This window comes from Botryllus schlosseri, chromosome 3 (assembly GCF_051294905.1).
Source record: "Botryllus schlosseri isolate E-star chromosome 3, Bs_hap1, whole genome shotgun sequence".
Taxonomy (NCBI): domain Eukaryota; kingdom Metazoa; phylum Chordata; class Ascidiacea; order Stolidobranchia; family Styelidae; genus Botryllus; species Botryllus schlosseri.
In genome coordinates, this window is record NC_137238.1 from 12,951,511 (window position 1) to 12,968,929 (window position 17,419).

Consider the following 17,419-nt stretch of genomic DNA (forward strand, 5'->3'; position numbering starts at 1 on the left):
CTAAATAACGGATTTTTGAGTAGTTCTAGTTATAGCTATAGTTGCGAATTTTGAAACGACAGAGCAGTTCCAGTTCTAGCTGTGCATTTTAGAAATAATTTGGTTGTGGAATAACTACAACACACGTGTCGTAGTTTGGCGCCAATCGTGATACCGGTGTTCTGTTGCGCCATGTTCCTGACGCCATTCCTAGCTCAGTTTCGTAGCCAGGGGCGGGATCGGGGGGTCGAGAACTCTTCCATTTACAACTCAAAACCACGTTTATTTTGATGTGCAGATGCTATGTCCAATACTTCGCTCATTTGCAATAAAGTAATTGGTATTATCAGTTATTAGTTAGTGGTGTTAATCAGTTGCGGGTTTAGAAGGTAATTATCTCTAGTTCCAGTTGCGGGTTTTGAAAATGAGTAACTCAAATTCTAGTTGGAAATTCCGTAAAAAGAGTAGTTCTAGTTATTAGTTATAGTTATAAGTTTTGAAATATGAGTAGTTCTATTTCTAGATTTAGAAAAATGTGTCTTCAAGGCCACGATGGAATGATTTGATATCTGGGTTAGTTTTCCGCCATGTCCTTTAGTACATTTGAGCAAACACGCCGTGTAAATTATTATTCTGACGAAATGGACTAATGTGTTAGGCGTTGGGCATCTGCGGAGACGATTGTCCAGCATCACGATATTAAAGAGGGAGAGAGAGAGAGAGAGAGAGATTACTCGCGAAGACGGGTCCAATAATTACGAAATTACTAATCTCTGATTAACTGCTAAAACCCTAGACTTAATTCACATTTTGAAGTTATTTACTTGACTAATGTTGAGACATTCATTTTTTACTTCCGAAATATATTTTACGGGTCTTTGAAATCGCTATTGATACTTGTAATCTAGAGTAATTTTACGGCTGGACATCACTTCTACTCGAGTGCCAACGCTGGCTACTTCGACCACCTCTAACACCACACTAACGCGAAAAGTTCAAATTGCATATCGATGGGTACACATCCGTTCATTATTCCAAAAACGCTTAACACCAGCAGTTTCCATTACGTACAGAGGCAAACCAAATTCCTGTACCATACATTACCATTAAAAGATATCCGCCGGCCACCCGCATGATGCTAAAATTCGAAAATTCCAATATGAGGTCTTCGGCAGTGGTTTCCGTGAACGCGTGGATCTCGTCAGGCGTGCCTTCGAATAAGGAGCCATTGATCTTCACCTTGTACATTTCCTGGAAGGTAAAATCGTCAAAAACCGGTCGGTAAGTGGCAGGTGCGCGGGAGAAACGCGGCTGGTGGCGGTTGCAAAAGAATTGTCTGCCTAAATTTTGACACTTCTGTCAAAACATTCCTTTAGTAGCAGTTCGTAGTTGGCAGGAATTTCGATATGACGCAGACATGTACACAAACAAGTCAATAATAACGCATATACGTAATGTTGCTTTATCCGATTTGCCGAAATATGCAGACTTTGTGACACTATTCGCACGATTATGGGGTTGTATATGGTTTAGTTAGACTCGTACACGTACGTAGTAGATTGGCAAGTATTGTATCCGAAATATGGCAGGATGTTGTTTTACCGTTCTCTGATACTGGTATACCAAGTAAAGTTGAGTAGGTAATTAAAATAGCATAGGAGGTGTGAAGTTTTACCAAACATATCATGTTACAAACAAAGAAAAAACAATTAGTACTTTGTGAAACTGCATAGAATACCAGAATACATAATTGCATAACCCATCCAAAAAGGCTAAAACCACTAACAAACGTAATTTCACATGTAGAAGATGAACGATGAGATGAGTCTCCAACCTGGACAAACTTTCTCTGCCACATATTGAGTACGTTCTTGGCCCGGTCCAGACTCCAGTGCTTATCCACCTTGTTGGTCTTATCGTGGAACTCGTACATGTTGACGGGAGCCATCAAATGGAAGATGGTCTGCAGACCTTGAACCCTAGATAAAAATAGACGAAGGTCACCAATCGACAAAAGACGTCTGCATCAACGCGAGGGTACAACTGCATCAATTCTAGGAACACGGGCCGAAGCTAGGAATTTAGAAAATTCCTTTCATATTGCAGTCAACCTTCTTGGCTCGGTCTCAGATTGGGCGATACGCGCGCGAACGGACCACCGGGCGAGTAGAAAGCGAAGTGGTATTGAAAAAACAAATTACGGCATCGCGATTATATTTTACGCAAGCGATAATCCAACACATGTCCGCCGGTTTGCGCCGGTTTATTAAAAGTAATTTCTCGTTCTGGTGAAACTAATCCAGCAGATACAATTTCGAAATTACCAGACATCCCGCTTTTGAAGAGAAATTAACAGCTTCCATAAAATCCTTCGCGATACCGGCTTTAGGTTTAAATTCCGTTGTTTATATCCACGCCGACAGGCTGGTGCCTCGCGAGACCGCGATATTACCAAAACGTCATACCATAAGCCGCATTGGCTTTCGACCAGACTGTAGTGAGCGTAGTCTATGCAAGACCCAAATCATTAGGTATTAGTCTTGTATGTTTCACTGAGTGCACACGTGTAGGTGACGGGTACACACTTTCCGCAAATCTATACCAACAAAATCAAACAGCTTTATCTAAATGCGATAGACAGGATCATTAATTATGTTAAGTTTCATAGAATCCGCCGGAATATAATCCAAACGAAGGCTTAGATTACATCTCCGATTTTGCATTTCTTTTTTTAAAGCTAACTGAATTCTAACAAGCTTAAATATGACGCCTGACTGATATCGTGGTTCCGGGTTTCGGATAATTTTGAAAATGGTGAGTGCAATGCAGCTTCCGAAATGAAGTAAGGACCGCAGTTTTTCGCATTCGATATATTCACGAGGAATTGAGCGACTCAAAGTGTAGTTGTAAGTAAATTTCTAATTATACCAAGAAGTGCTGAAAGATAGCTTAATGAAGTGCTGCTTCAAGCTATTAGGGAAATATTCATTTCACGTGTCCCTGTCCCTCAATATATCGCAATCTCCAAATCGGTTGCGTATCATTACCTGAAAACGTGGTTAGTAGTAACGTAATAATATCACTCTGTTCAGCAAAGTATGACGGTACCGTCGTGGGTGGCCGTGGCTGTGTCGGATCGCTAGCGGTCGCAGCAATATGAAGTAGCTTCGACTTGACACGAATCGTCAGGTAATTATAAGATCATATCTTTAACGATGAAGATGATAAACGAAGTGATCCATAGCCTCGCGAAGCCGAAAACACAGCGACTTCAGCGCCGAAGACCACTACAACGTATACGCTTGAAGAGGAGTAGAAAGGAGACATGCCATGGGAAGCTACAACACAAGCATGCACTTGTCACTGTAGTCTGAGTATCTACCCTGATCGATCCATGATAAGCGGCACATTCAACAGTTTGCATAGAGAGTCAAAAGATAACCTAAAATATGGTACATTATGACGTAATCGTCGATATGACGTCACTTTACTGTCACGAAAAAAGATTACGCATCTTTAAATGGTTTCATTGTGTTTAATTGTTGATTTATAGCAGTAAACTGTAAATACGTGGTGGCATATTGGTGTATTTAACATATTTACAGCATAGCGTAGGATGCAAATAAGTCCCCGTCGCTTGCTAGTATCAATTGTTGTTTTAAAACCCATGCCGATGGGTGAAAACGGGTCAAATGAGCTCATTCTTATAAGAACATATATATAATAAGGGTGTCATGAGTTTGGTTTACGTTTAACGCCTTATGTACCTTCTTGGGGTGAAAAAACGAACTACACTCCCGGGATATATCTTCCCACTTCATCCAGCGGAATGAGTGTGAAATCAAACCTTAGTAGCAATCAGTCCCGCTGCACCCTACAATATGATGAAAATCGTGTGGATACGAAAATCATGTTTATACTATAGCAATGGTTTCAACTTCCAAGCCTTCACTAAATAATGACGTAAATGGCATAAATTTACCACATCAGAGTAGACCTACTACATTACTTTGGAATTTAGATTATTGTACAGTTGATACTAGAACAAAACCATTAAAGTATGATTCCAATAAAGAAAAACGAATGTGCTTAATGAACGTGTCTTGCAAATCAATGAGACTTCTGCTGTTTTGAGATACAAGCTCAGAAATGCCAGGCTCCCCTTGGAAAGTGGTAATGAGCAAATGAGCTGGTAAATATTGGAGATAGAACTGGCATTTCAGAAGGACGGATTTGTAGAATGCACTGCCTCTATTTAAAATCCCTATCTCAGCGACGGCGCCTTGACTCGTTGTTATTATACGAACGTGACCGCGCTAATCTGCGACCTTGAATCCTGTAATCTGCCGGGGGTGCGTTCGCAATCGGCTGCGTAATGTTTACAGGTAAAATAGGGTGCTGGTGGTAAAACAAGGATTTTGCGGATATACGGTGTGACGCAATCTGTCTGGTTACATCCCCATGCCATATCGCGTTTGTCTCTTTGACCCGAAAATATTACGTCACATTATTAGGCAGATAGTAAAACTAATTGGCGAACGGCTCATCACTTAAATTGATAATGAGTGGAAGTAATATGTTGGATTGAATTGTGGTTAACTTCTTCGATAACGTGCCAACAATGCTTCCCAAGCAGCGCGGGTCGCGAAGCATTTCTAAACGTTACGGTTTTCAATTCAATATGTCATAGTGGATGCATTCGGTTGTTATGAAATGCCAGCAATCTTTTTATTGATATGACAGTACTTCTATAGCTATAAATAAAAAATAACTTTGGAACATTCACTACAGTACATGCGGTGGTTGGTCAAAAATAGGTGTACCTTCATTTTCAGGTATTTCTGTATATTTTACGAGTAGAAAAATCAAGTCAATCAAGCCTAGTCTGATCTCATATTATCTAGCACGCATACTCAAATGTCGCGTAGATGTTAAATTGCATGTTTATACATTAATATGTTTTTTAATCCTATGATCATCTCATATCCCATACTATAAGGTGCTTGTACACTTGACACAACCAAATACTCCGATACGTACTTGGCATTTCTATGACGGGAATCAAAGACTATGCGCTCTGCACTGCCTAAGGTTTCACCACTGAAGTCTACGAATCTTGAATAATCACAAAGACATCATAGGTTTTACACGCGAAAAACGAAGTATAGAAATTCCCAAATTGAGATACGCTATCTCTCTCAATTGACCTTCCCGGCTCCGGATATTATGGGATCCCAGGTGTATCGGTGTGAAAAACTTTCCGTACTGGCACAAGATGTATACCGGGCAAGCTTCCAAACGTTATTTGAGAAAGGTACCCGCACTAACACCGCTAAAGCGTCCGCTCATGCGTATCGTGACTCATTATGAGTAACAAAGACAAAATGGCCTTGAAACGGGAATCTCGGAATGAAATATGCGGGTTTCCTACCTTATACTTGAATCAGACAGCTATAGACATATCAACGGTCGGGAACGAAGGTTAATTGAAATTATCCGCCTAACGGGAACGCTCTTTGAAAGGTGCTTCGAAAATATACCGAAATGAAATAATTAAATACGCATGCACTTAGTACCGCATTAGCGAGGTTTTAAACATTCTAAACTGCTGGTTTATATCGATAATAACCGCACTACGGATGACGCACACCGGCCGGCAACATTTATACCTGTCAACTATTTACAAATGAGTACTTGACTTTCACTGTACCGCTTACGAAAATATTTGAAGAGCTTCTTGGAGGTACAGAACTTCAATATACAATTGAATAGTATATTCATATTGAAGTAAACCCGAATATTTTCGGTCGACACTCGTCTGGGGTAATCGTCAGCAACTAGTGGCGAATCTGGGAAGACTCTTATTTCTAGTCATTCGAGTCGAAGCGCGAAAGATGGTTCTTTCCAGTAACGAAATTGTCCGGTCTCAGCCACAAAAAGTAATTTACCAATGATGATATTCATACCGTCGATACTATTTCCCATTGTGGAAGCCTGGTAACCTCGATTGATCGTATCGGAACATGCTTAACATGTTGTAAACAGCAGGGTTGTAATGACTTGATTCATGACTCGAGTTGTACTCGAGTCATTGTGGATGACTCGAACTAAGTCACATGACCCGAGACTAGGGCGTCCAAGAGAGAAATTTCACTGCAACTTCGGCGAATAGTAAAGTTACCACATTATTGATATTTCGTCAATCAGTCCTGATACTTGGAAAATAGGCCCAGAAACTGTCAAGGATGAGGAAAACTAGTATATTATGAATGCTAGCCACTCTATATCACTGGAACAGAGTTGAAAAAAAGTGGGTGCGGGGCCTACGATAGGGTGGAACCGGATTGAGTTCGAAACTGAAAAGCGAACACAATGACTTGGACTCGGACTCGAGTCACAACACTATGACTCGGTCACTAATACCTACTCACTGTCTTGGACTCGGACTTGACTAGGTGGTGATTTGAAAATGACTCGACTTGACTGGAGTCAAAACTATATAAAAGTGAGATTGATTTGTGACTCGTAATCATGTGACCTGGTTACTTCCCGGGTACAAAGCCACGCACGGTGGTGGAATTGACATATCTGTGAAGAGGTGATCGAGATCAACTGACAGCATTGTCAAAAAGCGCGAAAAAATACTCGAGTCAGATCGAGTCAACAAAAATTGCGACTCGAGTCATTACCACCCCTCATCAAAACAGTAAGACAGACTTGAAGTGTTCAAATATGTAAGTTGCAATATTCCAAATTTTTAAGACCAATATGTCAATAGTGCAATAGCGCAGGTTTATGATTACTAAACACGTGAATGTCGTTTCTATGAACGATGGCAGTGTTTTGCTACATGTTGTGAATTACATGCTACCTCATATCAACGTCTCCAGGATTCCGCACTGGGAGGAAATAGTGAAGACACTTTTATCAAGTCATAAAAGTTAGTTTGTCTAAATTGAAAACAGCTGATTTTGAAATATTTACTGGAAATCTTGTTTTGCTGACTAAAAGAAAGGTAGTCTCTCTGGCTCGACTCCCGAATCACCCAGTTTTTACCTATAGCTCTGTGGTTTTGAATGGAGAAAGACGATTTCTCCCGTTTGGACTCCCGAGATACCCACTTTCGCCATGTATTATTATCAATTTTGATAGAAACAAGTTACTTTTCAGATTTTACTGCCTCGTAACCCGTCGTCTAGCTTTCAGGCCAACATTTAAGGTCTTTCGTGGTATTTTAGGGCTAAAAAGGAGAACAAATTGTCAAAAAGGGTGGACATTTAGCCTTAATAAAATGTTAGTAAAAACTGCGCTAGTACGAACTTCATTTCTCACTAGTCTAATCGAATAATGAAAATTGAGACTCGATTCGTGTTCGGCTGCTCGAATCGTTATGCCTATAGTCCAGAAAACCAGAAAAGAAAATGCTCATTCAAGTCAGGTAAGTATCTGCACTCCGAGATGCAACGTTACCATTACGACCGTGGAAAACGCTTTCCCAGTTCCCAAAACCGTGAACCTGCTAATATTTCTTACGCGTATATATCATTGCACGGGTTGCCTGACCTTTGGCGGTTGAAATATGATACTTGAAATTGAAGCAGCGCACGCGAAGCGGTTTCGGGCGGTGGGAATGTACAGAATCGTGGTGTATCGAAAGGTATGAAATCTAGAAATCTACCACAACGCTATTCCTGTACGCATAAATAGAGCCAAATTTCGGGTACGCTACAGGCTGATAACCAAATTTAATATACCGAAAAGGCAATATGCGACATCTAGCAATATTTAGCTACAAGATAATTTAAGACAAACTGCACAGTGATGAAACTGTGTTTCAAGGGCTGTTCAATAAAAAACCTTTCCTTCAGATTTCACTGGCTACTTGATGAAATTGTTAGGTTGGTTTAAAAAACGCTGCACACCAACTTTGGCTCAATTCCAACCGGTAGAAGTGAGATTCTTGCAGTAGAAAGTTTTGAATTTATCATTAAAAAAAATCAAAGCTTTTCTGTCGACCCCATAAAATTGTTAGGCTGTCGGTAGAGATGATGCCCACGAAATTTAACTCAATTCCAACCACCAGAAGCGAAGTTATTGCAGTAGAAAAATTTAGATTTGAATAAAATAGTTTTTACGGTGACTAACTCTTTAATTATTTATTATAAAATCATGGAATTAGAAATATTTCTACTCTATAACTTCGCTTTTAGTGGTTGGAATTGAGCAAAATTTGGTGTGCATCATCTCTTCTGACAGCCTAAAAAGGTCAATTTTCAAAATACAGTTTTTCTGCCACGTTATCAGTTGGTTGACTAAAAAAGTGGTCTACTATTCGGCTCAGATCCCGGGGCCACCGGAGCGTTACTTCAGTGCTAATTTACTGTATCTCAGTTGAATTTGGCACAATATATTTAACCCAGATTCTCAAAACAAAGAACAAAATCTCAAAAAGGAGGATATTTAGGCGTCCTCGGAGGACATTTTCAAAAAACCTGAAAAGGAGGTCAAATCTTCCTTACGGAGCGTATACGGACGATAGCAATACACCCCTATCTAGAGTTGCATGTAAAACAAATCGTTGTTTAAAACACTTTGTTTAAGACATGTTGCATGAGCCTACAGACGATTAACCCCGATTAAGCCGACGCATCGATATGGAATGGTACGGACCCTCAAAATAGTCGGTTCGTCAAAGGAGCAATATTCACCCTATATTTTCAATTGCCAATGTCAATCCACAATGACGCCACGTCACAATTGAAGAAGATGTTTTAAATGCAACCCTATCCCTATCATTTTATATAGCAACGACATTCTCAGTTGAAAAATTCCACCCCCAAACCCTCAATATACGATTCATCTAGCACTATCATGTGCTCCCATTTACAAATATGATTTGCTAAAATTGACTGATTAGTAGTTTTTTGAGTATTACCTAATAAAATGGTGTAGTTATACAATCTGATAAGAACCAGAACCAGCTTACATGCGAAATCTGACGTCATAGATATTTGGTTAACACCCTCTATAATACAGCTTGAATTTTCCGAAATACCCATACGCTACTGTCCTTGAAGATAAGTCACCTCCCCGCGCTGAAATCGCTCCTCGATTGTAAAACGTAGGCTGAAGCAGGTCAGCGGGAATAACGTGCGGCGTGCCGATCGCAATACAAGATGACGCAGAAAACCGCGGTCGCCAATAGTTTGAGTTACAGCGGTTGGTATTGGCCAATGACTCGACAAGGTATCGACAGGTGGTTGTCACGGTGGTGTAGACGCGAGTCAGTAACCCCGACACCGATTAAATACGTTGAGTGACACATTTCCATTCCGACTGTAATCCAACGTAACGCAGCTTGCATGGGGTATTGGTAATCCTGTTTCAACGCTTAACGGGATTCGACGCCCTGCTATAATGGCGGCGCGTGACCACCAATGCTGTAGTCACAGCTTGTCTGAACGAACAGTGCACTATATCCAGATTCGGCGAAACCAAGCCCACCTAGTAGAACATAATTCTGATTGAAAACTCTGTCTTCCGTGTATTCAACCGCGCCTTTATCGGTTTGAAGCCGTGGATTATTCAATCGAACTCCCACATCGATTTGACGTACCACTGATCAGTGATCACGTCTCTACAAATAAATCAAGCACGGGACTTCCAGTTACGAATATATTGTTTCTGTCGTTACATAAGTGATGTGAACCAAACCTTGTACACTGTACACTGTAGTGTACAGCTAGCAGTCCGCTTAGTATTCAAGGTTCAATTTGATATCATGAGCAAAGAGCAAATACGTGACCAACTCTCTTGGTGCCTATAATTCTGTATCCAAAGCTTGTAGAACTGCTCGATATAGCGAGATCATACTTTTAATGGTTAAGATAATGTATAATATATATATTATTCCTTATGGGCTAATCTCCGTTCATCTATAATTCTAGATTCTATGCCTGTTCTAGGTTCTAAGACTTGCGCAAAATATCAACTGCGAGCACAGCGCTTACAACACTGCCTTACTTTTCATATCTTCAAAATATGCCCAGTCACTTCATTTCTGATCGTTATCATCGCCATACCGCGGCTACTTATCGACGAAGTGGTCACAAATAGTGAGTGGTAACATTACAACTATTACCGCACACCACAGTGCGATGACGTAACATTTACGCCATAGAAAACTGGGAGGTACCACAAAGGCTAGGCCTGTGCTGAAGTTTGTTAGGAATGACCACAGTCAGCCCAGACTATGCATACAAAGGATCACAAGCAAGGAATATTTAAGTTATAATCAGCCATCAAACCTTGTAATAGTCCCATCGCTTCTTTTCTGCACGCCGCCTATCAGCAGATCGTTCGGCCATTTCATATACTCAGTGGCGTACCCGGAACATCCCTTCTTGAAGACGCTTTTCACGTCTGGAGCCTGTGAAAAACCCACATGAAAAATGAGGTAAGTGGAGGAGAATAGGTAACCATCAGCATCACAATTCACGAAATCATTGAATGCATATGCATGTTCCGCAACCGTAACTGCTGGCGTGGCACGCAAAGTGCCTAGAAATGATATTATTTCACTAAAATAGATTCTCATCAATCATGGTGTTAAATCTATGCCTCGGTTGAATTATATTTGGATGTTGACCCAAAGAACCTTGCTTGGATTCCGGATTGCTTTCGTCAAAACATCAACTACAGTCGGTAAGACATTTATTTACACTAGACGACTTTTCACGAGTTATCGACACACTAAAGGGATTTGAAAAGATTCAAAATACATTGATTCTGCGATGCTACTATAGTACTATCGATAACTAACCAACGGATAGATGCGCATCACGTGATTCACGGTCGAGTGATGCTACAGTCGCAGATTTGTCGTCCCTTCATAGCATGAAACGGCTATGTAATTGCTAGTCCCATAGATGACGACCCGAGCGCTCAAATTTAATGAAGTTGATCTTATTTGAAAGCTACAGTCGTGCTGATTCTGATAATATACATCAAAATTTGATCAGGGCAATGGAACCCCCCTCGAAATCCCCCGGAGAGTCTGAAAATCGGCATTGTTCTGAACAATCGCAGCCACGCAAGGACATCGTTATGGTCATTCTGCTGCGTCGTTGCGATTGTTTAGAACAATGCCGATTTTCAGACTTTGAAGGCTATTTCGGGGTGGTTCCATTGCCTTGATGAAAATTTAATGTATATTATCAGAATCAGCGCGACTGTAACTTTCGAATAATATCAACGATAATGAATTTGAGCGCTCGGGTCGTCATCTATGGGATTAGCAATTACTTTTCATGCTATGAAGCGACAACAAATCTGCGACTGTAGCATCACTCGACCGTGAATCACGTGATGTGCATCTATCCGTAGGTTAGTTATCTATAATAGTACCCTATCGGCGTATAGTTCAAAGTTTCTTGATTTCATTGTTAGTATACAAATTTCATGGTCTGTGATTTTGATGATTACGTCATACTTTGCCATATTGGTTTAATTTTTGAATTTGTTTACATCCCTTTAGTGTACGGATTAACTCTTGAAAAGACGCACTGTAAAATTATTGGAATTCAAATAAATGTATTACTGCGACCTGCGACGGATGTTGTAATGGAAGCAATATTCAAGTTTTGTACCACGAACTAGCTATTTAGACTTCGATATGATAAGGACATAACGTTTAGAAAAAAAGTTGAAACAAAGAGTATGATTTTATCAGCTAATTCTGACGAACATACACATTTCATAGTGGAGTTAAGTCACAAAATAAAGTCATGTTACAGATTAGATTTCGCGTCATCCTATCTTTCCGGAATAAAGGCAAACATTGCACCAACAGAGGTCACCGGCACACTGACTGTATATCCGCATGCTTTGTCGGTACTATTTACAATGCGGTACAACACGGTCGCAAATGTATTATTTTCCCAAACAAGCCCAAACAAACGAAACACAAATTCGGCGGTTTAGGCAACAAATAATAACTTGAAAATCTGATCCAAGCGTTATCTGCCTACGATTCCGCAAAATGATGTTATCAAGAGCCAGCATATCTATTCTAGCATTTTCCAACAAATCTATACGAACGGACCACATAGCGAGAACGCATACTTAAACTAAGCAGTCGCTCCTCAGATATTGTTTTGATGTTTACATCCGTTGCTACCACGCAGCGTACGCTGCCAGTTACGAGCATAATTGAAATAAATCGCAGGTATATTATATTGATCTGGCATTGATGGAAACACACGATTTTGAAATCATTGCAAGAGAGCAAAGGCGCTTAGAATTAGTGTGGTGCGTTGATCGTGGCTTAGAAAGCTAATCTGCGATTAACTTGATTAAACCAGTCTGACTGGCTCTGTTTTGTCACCCGAGTGACAGGCGGTAGATATCTCATGAAGCAACTGGTTGGCAGAATAACTTACACGCCTGGCGACATGAATCTGGACGGTTCAATTTATTACGGATGCTAAGCTGAACGCCAGTGAACACTTTTGAAGGGGCAAATATTTTGAATTCTATTATTATCTTTATTTTGTCCTCGTATGATGACATGCCTCTCGGCTGGTGTTGAATCCCCAGAAATCGTGGTCGCTAATGACATTCCGATCGTGACATCACGACCTCAATGAATTACAAAGAACCTGCTCATGATCTCATGTTAACGGTTTAGTCCGATTGCATATATATCCTTTTCATTATCATATTTTCGTGTATTATATTCACTAATCTTCACCGTTAGCGTTCGACTGATTCTGTTACTTGTGTATTTGTGATATTGAAAAAGATGAAGACTTACTGCCGGCCAAGTCCATGACTAGAGAACCTTTTTGCATTGTGCCGTGATTATTTCCTTCTTTTATCTTTTTTTTTTGTCGTACCTTGTTGACATACAGTTGTAGCGTATTTATGCCTATAAACTGAGTTATACCGATTGCTGAATTGATGAACACCCCTCTTCCATCTGATTATATGAATAATATGAATATATATGAATGATTATGTCTGTCTGCCACTGCCTCTCTGGAAAAGGTTTTCTATTTTAATGCTTCATAATGCTGGACAACCAAGTATTAATACAATAATTATGAAAGACAGTTGCAGTTCTTCACTTTTAATCTGTACATCGTTCCACCCGCTACAGCGAAACAACTCTCCGTGACCCATGACAATTATTCAATATGGGATCCACCAGCGCACCCACCTGCGGCGGATTTCGGGCGCCGTGGGAAATTATACGCGCACACTTCGTTACTGAAATTCGAACTGGTGTTGGTACTGCGACGGGTACGAAATGCGAAGGGTTAGTTGTACGCTACATTAGTTTTTCACTTATTAAAGCAAATAGGATAAGTTCGAATAAGGCAAGAAGCGGAATCATAAATAGTATCACAACAACAAGGCCATATCATCGATAGCACTACAACTAGAGCACCGGTTTTCTACTGCATCCGATACACGGTAAAGTTAAATGATGTTACTTCGAAGACTTCGCCTTTTCTGTAACACAAAATGCCAAGGTTACAACAGTATATGGCTCACCGGAAGCCTACGTTAACTTAGTTATCATAAGCCCCGTGCTAACTCAAGTCAAGACCAACTCCCTGATAAATGCACTATTTGTAAACCATATGATTACTTGAGAAATGTAGAGTGAACCCGAGCCAGAAGTCCCTACAACATGCTGAACCGCTAGTCACATAGTTAGTCAAGACATACTCATTATATCTCTATGAATCCACGAAAGGTCCATTAAAGATTAGGGTATTGTAAGAAGCCTGAATTCTCATGAGTGCAGATAATTCGTTGAAGTTGGGTCACCTGCTTCGTGTCTTTGTTTGGCGCCAGGACGGGACAGTCTGAGCTGTTTGGGTTCAAGCACCACCGATCTTGATAGCCGTGTCCGACCCCAGCCTGATTTAAATACAATATATTGGCAAGATAGTCCGATATCATTTGATCTTAAATGTCCTTCGGATGATCAAGTATGCTGAAATTATCCCTGCTAGCTATTACGGTAGTATGGTGCATTATGTAGAAATCGAAAATACGCTCAACAGAACACACTACTACAAAGATACAGTCTGTTCGCGTGGATTAACAGATTAGTTCCAATCACTAGCAGTGCAGTTGGTTTAATAAGATCACTTACTGGCAATGTACACATGCGCCACTTCTAGGGGGTAGGGATATGCGTTGAGCCATATCTGTTATGGCTGGCTCCAGACGCGTCTGATTACTTGAAGTAGGAAAACGCTATCACTAAATCAACCACGTTCAATCAACGTTGTCAAGGTGAGCTGCTGTATGTCAAGTGACGCCACGTATCTAGTTCAAAAGCAAAGTGCGAGTTGTACTTCACTGGGTCCAACAATCTCGAAATATCACATCAATTGGCAACGGTGTTACTGAAGTACTGACTTTGAAAAACGGTAACTATTATTATGACATGAGGATTAATATGAATTATGACGCTAAGTACAGAAGGTGACACGCTGTGCACGGCATGTTACATTACAACCGTCTAAGAATGAAAAAAGAAAAGTATATCCGGCTTCAAGTTGGGTTTAGTAAACAAATGTTAGTTCTCGCACTTGTACATATTGATGAAGACTAATAATGGCATCGAAACGTACAATTTCGTGTTACTGTATCGATAATCGGGTTTTCTACAAATAAATCGCTCCTTAAGCTTTCTACAAAGTTTGAACCGAAATAAAATAGGATCAAGTTCAATTCGCCGGCATATACTTTTCATTTAAAGCACTCAACGTTTTATTAAGTTGTGCAATACGATATGCGGACTCGAGCTGTTTGTAAGTGCGGACGATGTTGGTCATTAGTATTGATGAAGCTTCGATATCAATGGTCATTTTACATCGTATCAATACTTTACAAAAGCCCAGGTGTGAAAAAGATTTGACTCAAAGAAGTTTTCAGTCGAAAACTATTTAGTCGACGTGGAAGTAGCTTGAAATGTTAACCACTTGAATATAACAATGCTACTCACCGACTCGATTATTTCCCGAAATTTAACAAGCGATAGCAACGTGCTCTTCGCTTCCATGGCTGCTAGCCGTTCCGTAAGTCCGATTGGGTCCAGAGTCTTCCACTGTACTTTTTCCCTGAAGATGCATGGATTGAGATACTCCAAAAGTGTGGCTTTTCAAATAATTTGTTACTACGATATATATGCCAGCGTATGGCGAGTAATTTACATCTACGTCCAGTGCTGGGTAGCATAATAGTCCAATAGCGTAGTTTATAGCGGATTTTCGGTCACTGCAGACCATGATACCAAGTCTTGTACTGACGGAGCTCATGGTAGGTCTAAGTTCCATTCGACACCGTGCGTAGACCAATCATGGTCAGAGCCGTGTACGTTAATGATCATTATTGTCAGCTGATTTATAAATATTTCATTCTCTCCAATCGTAGTGCACGTGTGAATAGCAGGAATTGCCACCAACAAGAATATCAAAGCATACCCGCCAAGAAGTAGCAATTAACACACCGTGTCATCAAAGGCATCCGACCCAGAAATTCCGAAACCGACCACGAAACGTGTTATTTACGCGCCGCCGGCGCTCCCGTCGGCACCGCCACCCGCGCATTAAGGTGGCAACATCGCGCGAGAGCCTGCATATCTGCGTAGATCTCCAGATACTACCGTAATTTGAGCGTGGATAATACCTCGTTAGCGCAAATACTGTGGATAATGCGTTGATTCGGTGAAGCCACCCATACATCAAGTGGTGGAACAGTAAATACGAAAAGTTGTTCGCTAATGAGAGCGGCAATTAGCGGCGGCGTGTTGGTGGCGAAAGCGAAAAATAGTAGCTGAGGTGTGGTGCGAACCGATCGACTGAGCCGAGAAATTTCACGTATGAGAACTTGGCCGAAAGGACGAACACGAATTTGAACTTGCGTGAGACAGATGTGAACGTTTTGTGCAGATCCAAAGTCACAATACATTCGAGATAGGATTGGATTCGTAATTGAATTCGGAATGTTCTGAGCGCTGGCTACACGTAGGGGTATAGCTTTCAGTCATTACCAGCTATATGCAGCTGGATTTATCCGAGATATCATTTGGTTTTGGACTTGGATCAAATCCAAAATCAGTTGTCACAGTAATACATATGTAGAGCTTGGAGGTACAGCACTTCAACTTATAATTAAATAGTATATTCATATTGAAATGAACCCGAATATTGTCGGCTGACTCTCGCCAAGGGAATCGTCCGCAACTACTATAGAATAGGAAAGAACATTGTATATCAACAAACGTATCACAAATTATGACGTTACATGCATGGAATTTCGAATAATCGGGGCGAAGAGAGAGAGCTTAGGCTTAAGGTACTATTTTTAGATGGTCCCCGAACTTCTTCTGTAGGTAGAGGCCTGGTTGGCGTATTTTGAGAAAAGTCGACTCCAAGGCACCCCAATGAAAGTGTGAACGGCCTCTCCCTACCACACGAAATCTGTCGTCTCGATAATTTTTCGCGCAAACAGGATTATCCATCAAATGTTTACCAATGACAGAATTAAGGCATTTATTCGCCATTCATCAAGCTGTAAGATTGGAATTTCGGGATGTATAGACTTTCTCGGGCTGAAAGAGGAGAGATTTAGTGGTCACACATTTCCGCTCATCACTGCGGTGTGGAAACAACACACATCACAATTCCAGCGCTGGTCAGCTATAATTGGTGCGTATTTCGAAATTCTCCAAGTCGGGTATTAGGAAGTAGACCTACGCTTCCGTAAAGGATATACGTTGCAGCCATTCGGAAAAGAAAAATCCTAATCCATTCCGTCCAACAATGTCATTGTTGCAGCTATATTCCTGGGATGTTGCGGGCGTTACATTCCAGCCGGTATCTACGGCCGCTGGCGACTATTCAAGTACTGTATCATCCAAGTCGGATAGCATTTCACTTGAGGTCGCAAAGACGCAAAAATATGCATATTTGAAAATTTCAAGTCCTTATTACTGTTATGGCTTCGTAATGGGTGGTACTCGAATGTACTTCTCGACTGGAATCTTGATGCTCCGTTGGGAGTCGATTCACCCAACAGTCCGATAATAATCCACATAAAATAAAAGCGCACTTACTCCAAATAAGGTATAAGGATAGGCGTATCCGGACCCAATAGCTCCGCGCCGTCGTAGAAGCAATCCAAAGGACTTATAATAAGACAAGGAAACACAACATCTTTTATCTGCAATGGAAGATATCTGCTGAATATCGATCTGATGATACACTTTATTGGCTACAGCTCCCTAGTTAAGACTGGGAATTGATATACCACCATCCAAACGGATTAAGGGTGTACAAGTGTATGCATAGGGGGAGAACTCCTCGGCAAGTGAGGTTTTTGTATCATGCCTGTTTACTTATGAAACAACACAGCAAAT

General features: G+C 40.8%; 1 protein-coding gene across 1 annotated transcript in view; it reads right to left on the reverse strand.

Annotated features, from left to right (window-relative positions):
• LOC145435805 (protein patched homolog 1-like) overlaps positions 1 to 17,419 on the reverse strand; it is a 60,095-nt gene that overhangs the window by 18,717 nt on the left and 23,959 nt on the right. Inside the window, exons 5-10 of the mRNA XM_080313078.1 lie at positions 17,117 to 17,223; positions 15,005 to 15,119; positions 13,816 to 13,908; positions 10,287 to 10,408; positions 1,814 to 1,958; positions 1,084 to 1,230 (exon numbers count right to left, since the gene is read on the reverse strand). Coding sequence (XP_080169204.1) covers positions 1,084 to 1,230; positions 1,814 to 1,958; positions 10,287 to 10,408; positions 13,816 to 13,908; positions 15,005 to 15,119; positions 17,117 to 17,223 — 729 coding nt within the window. The remainder of the gene's footprint in view (positions 1 to 1,083; positions 1,231 to 1,813; positions 1,959 to 10,286; positions 10,409 to 13,815; positions 13,909 to 15,004; positions 15,120 to 17,116; positions 17,224 to 17,419) is intronic.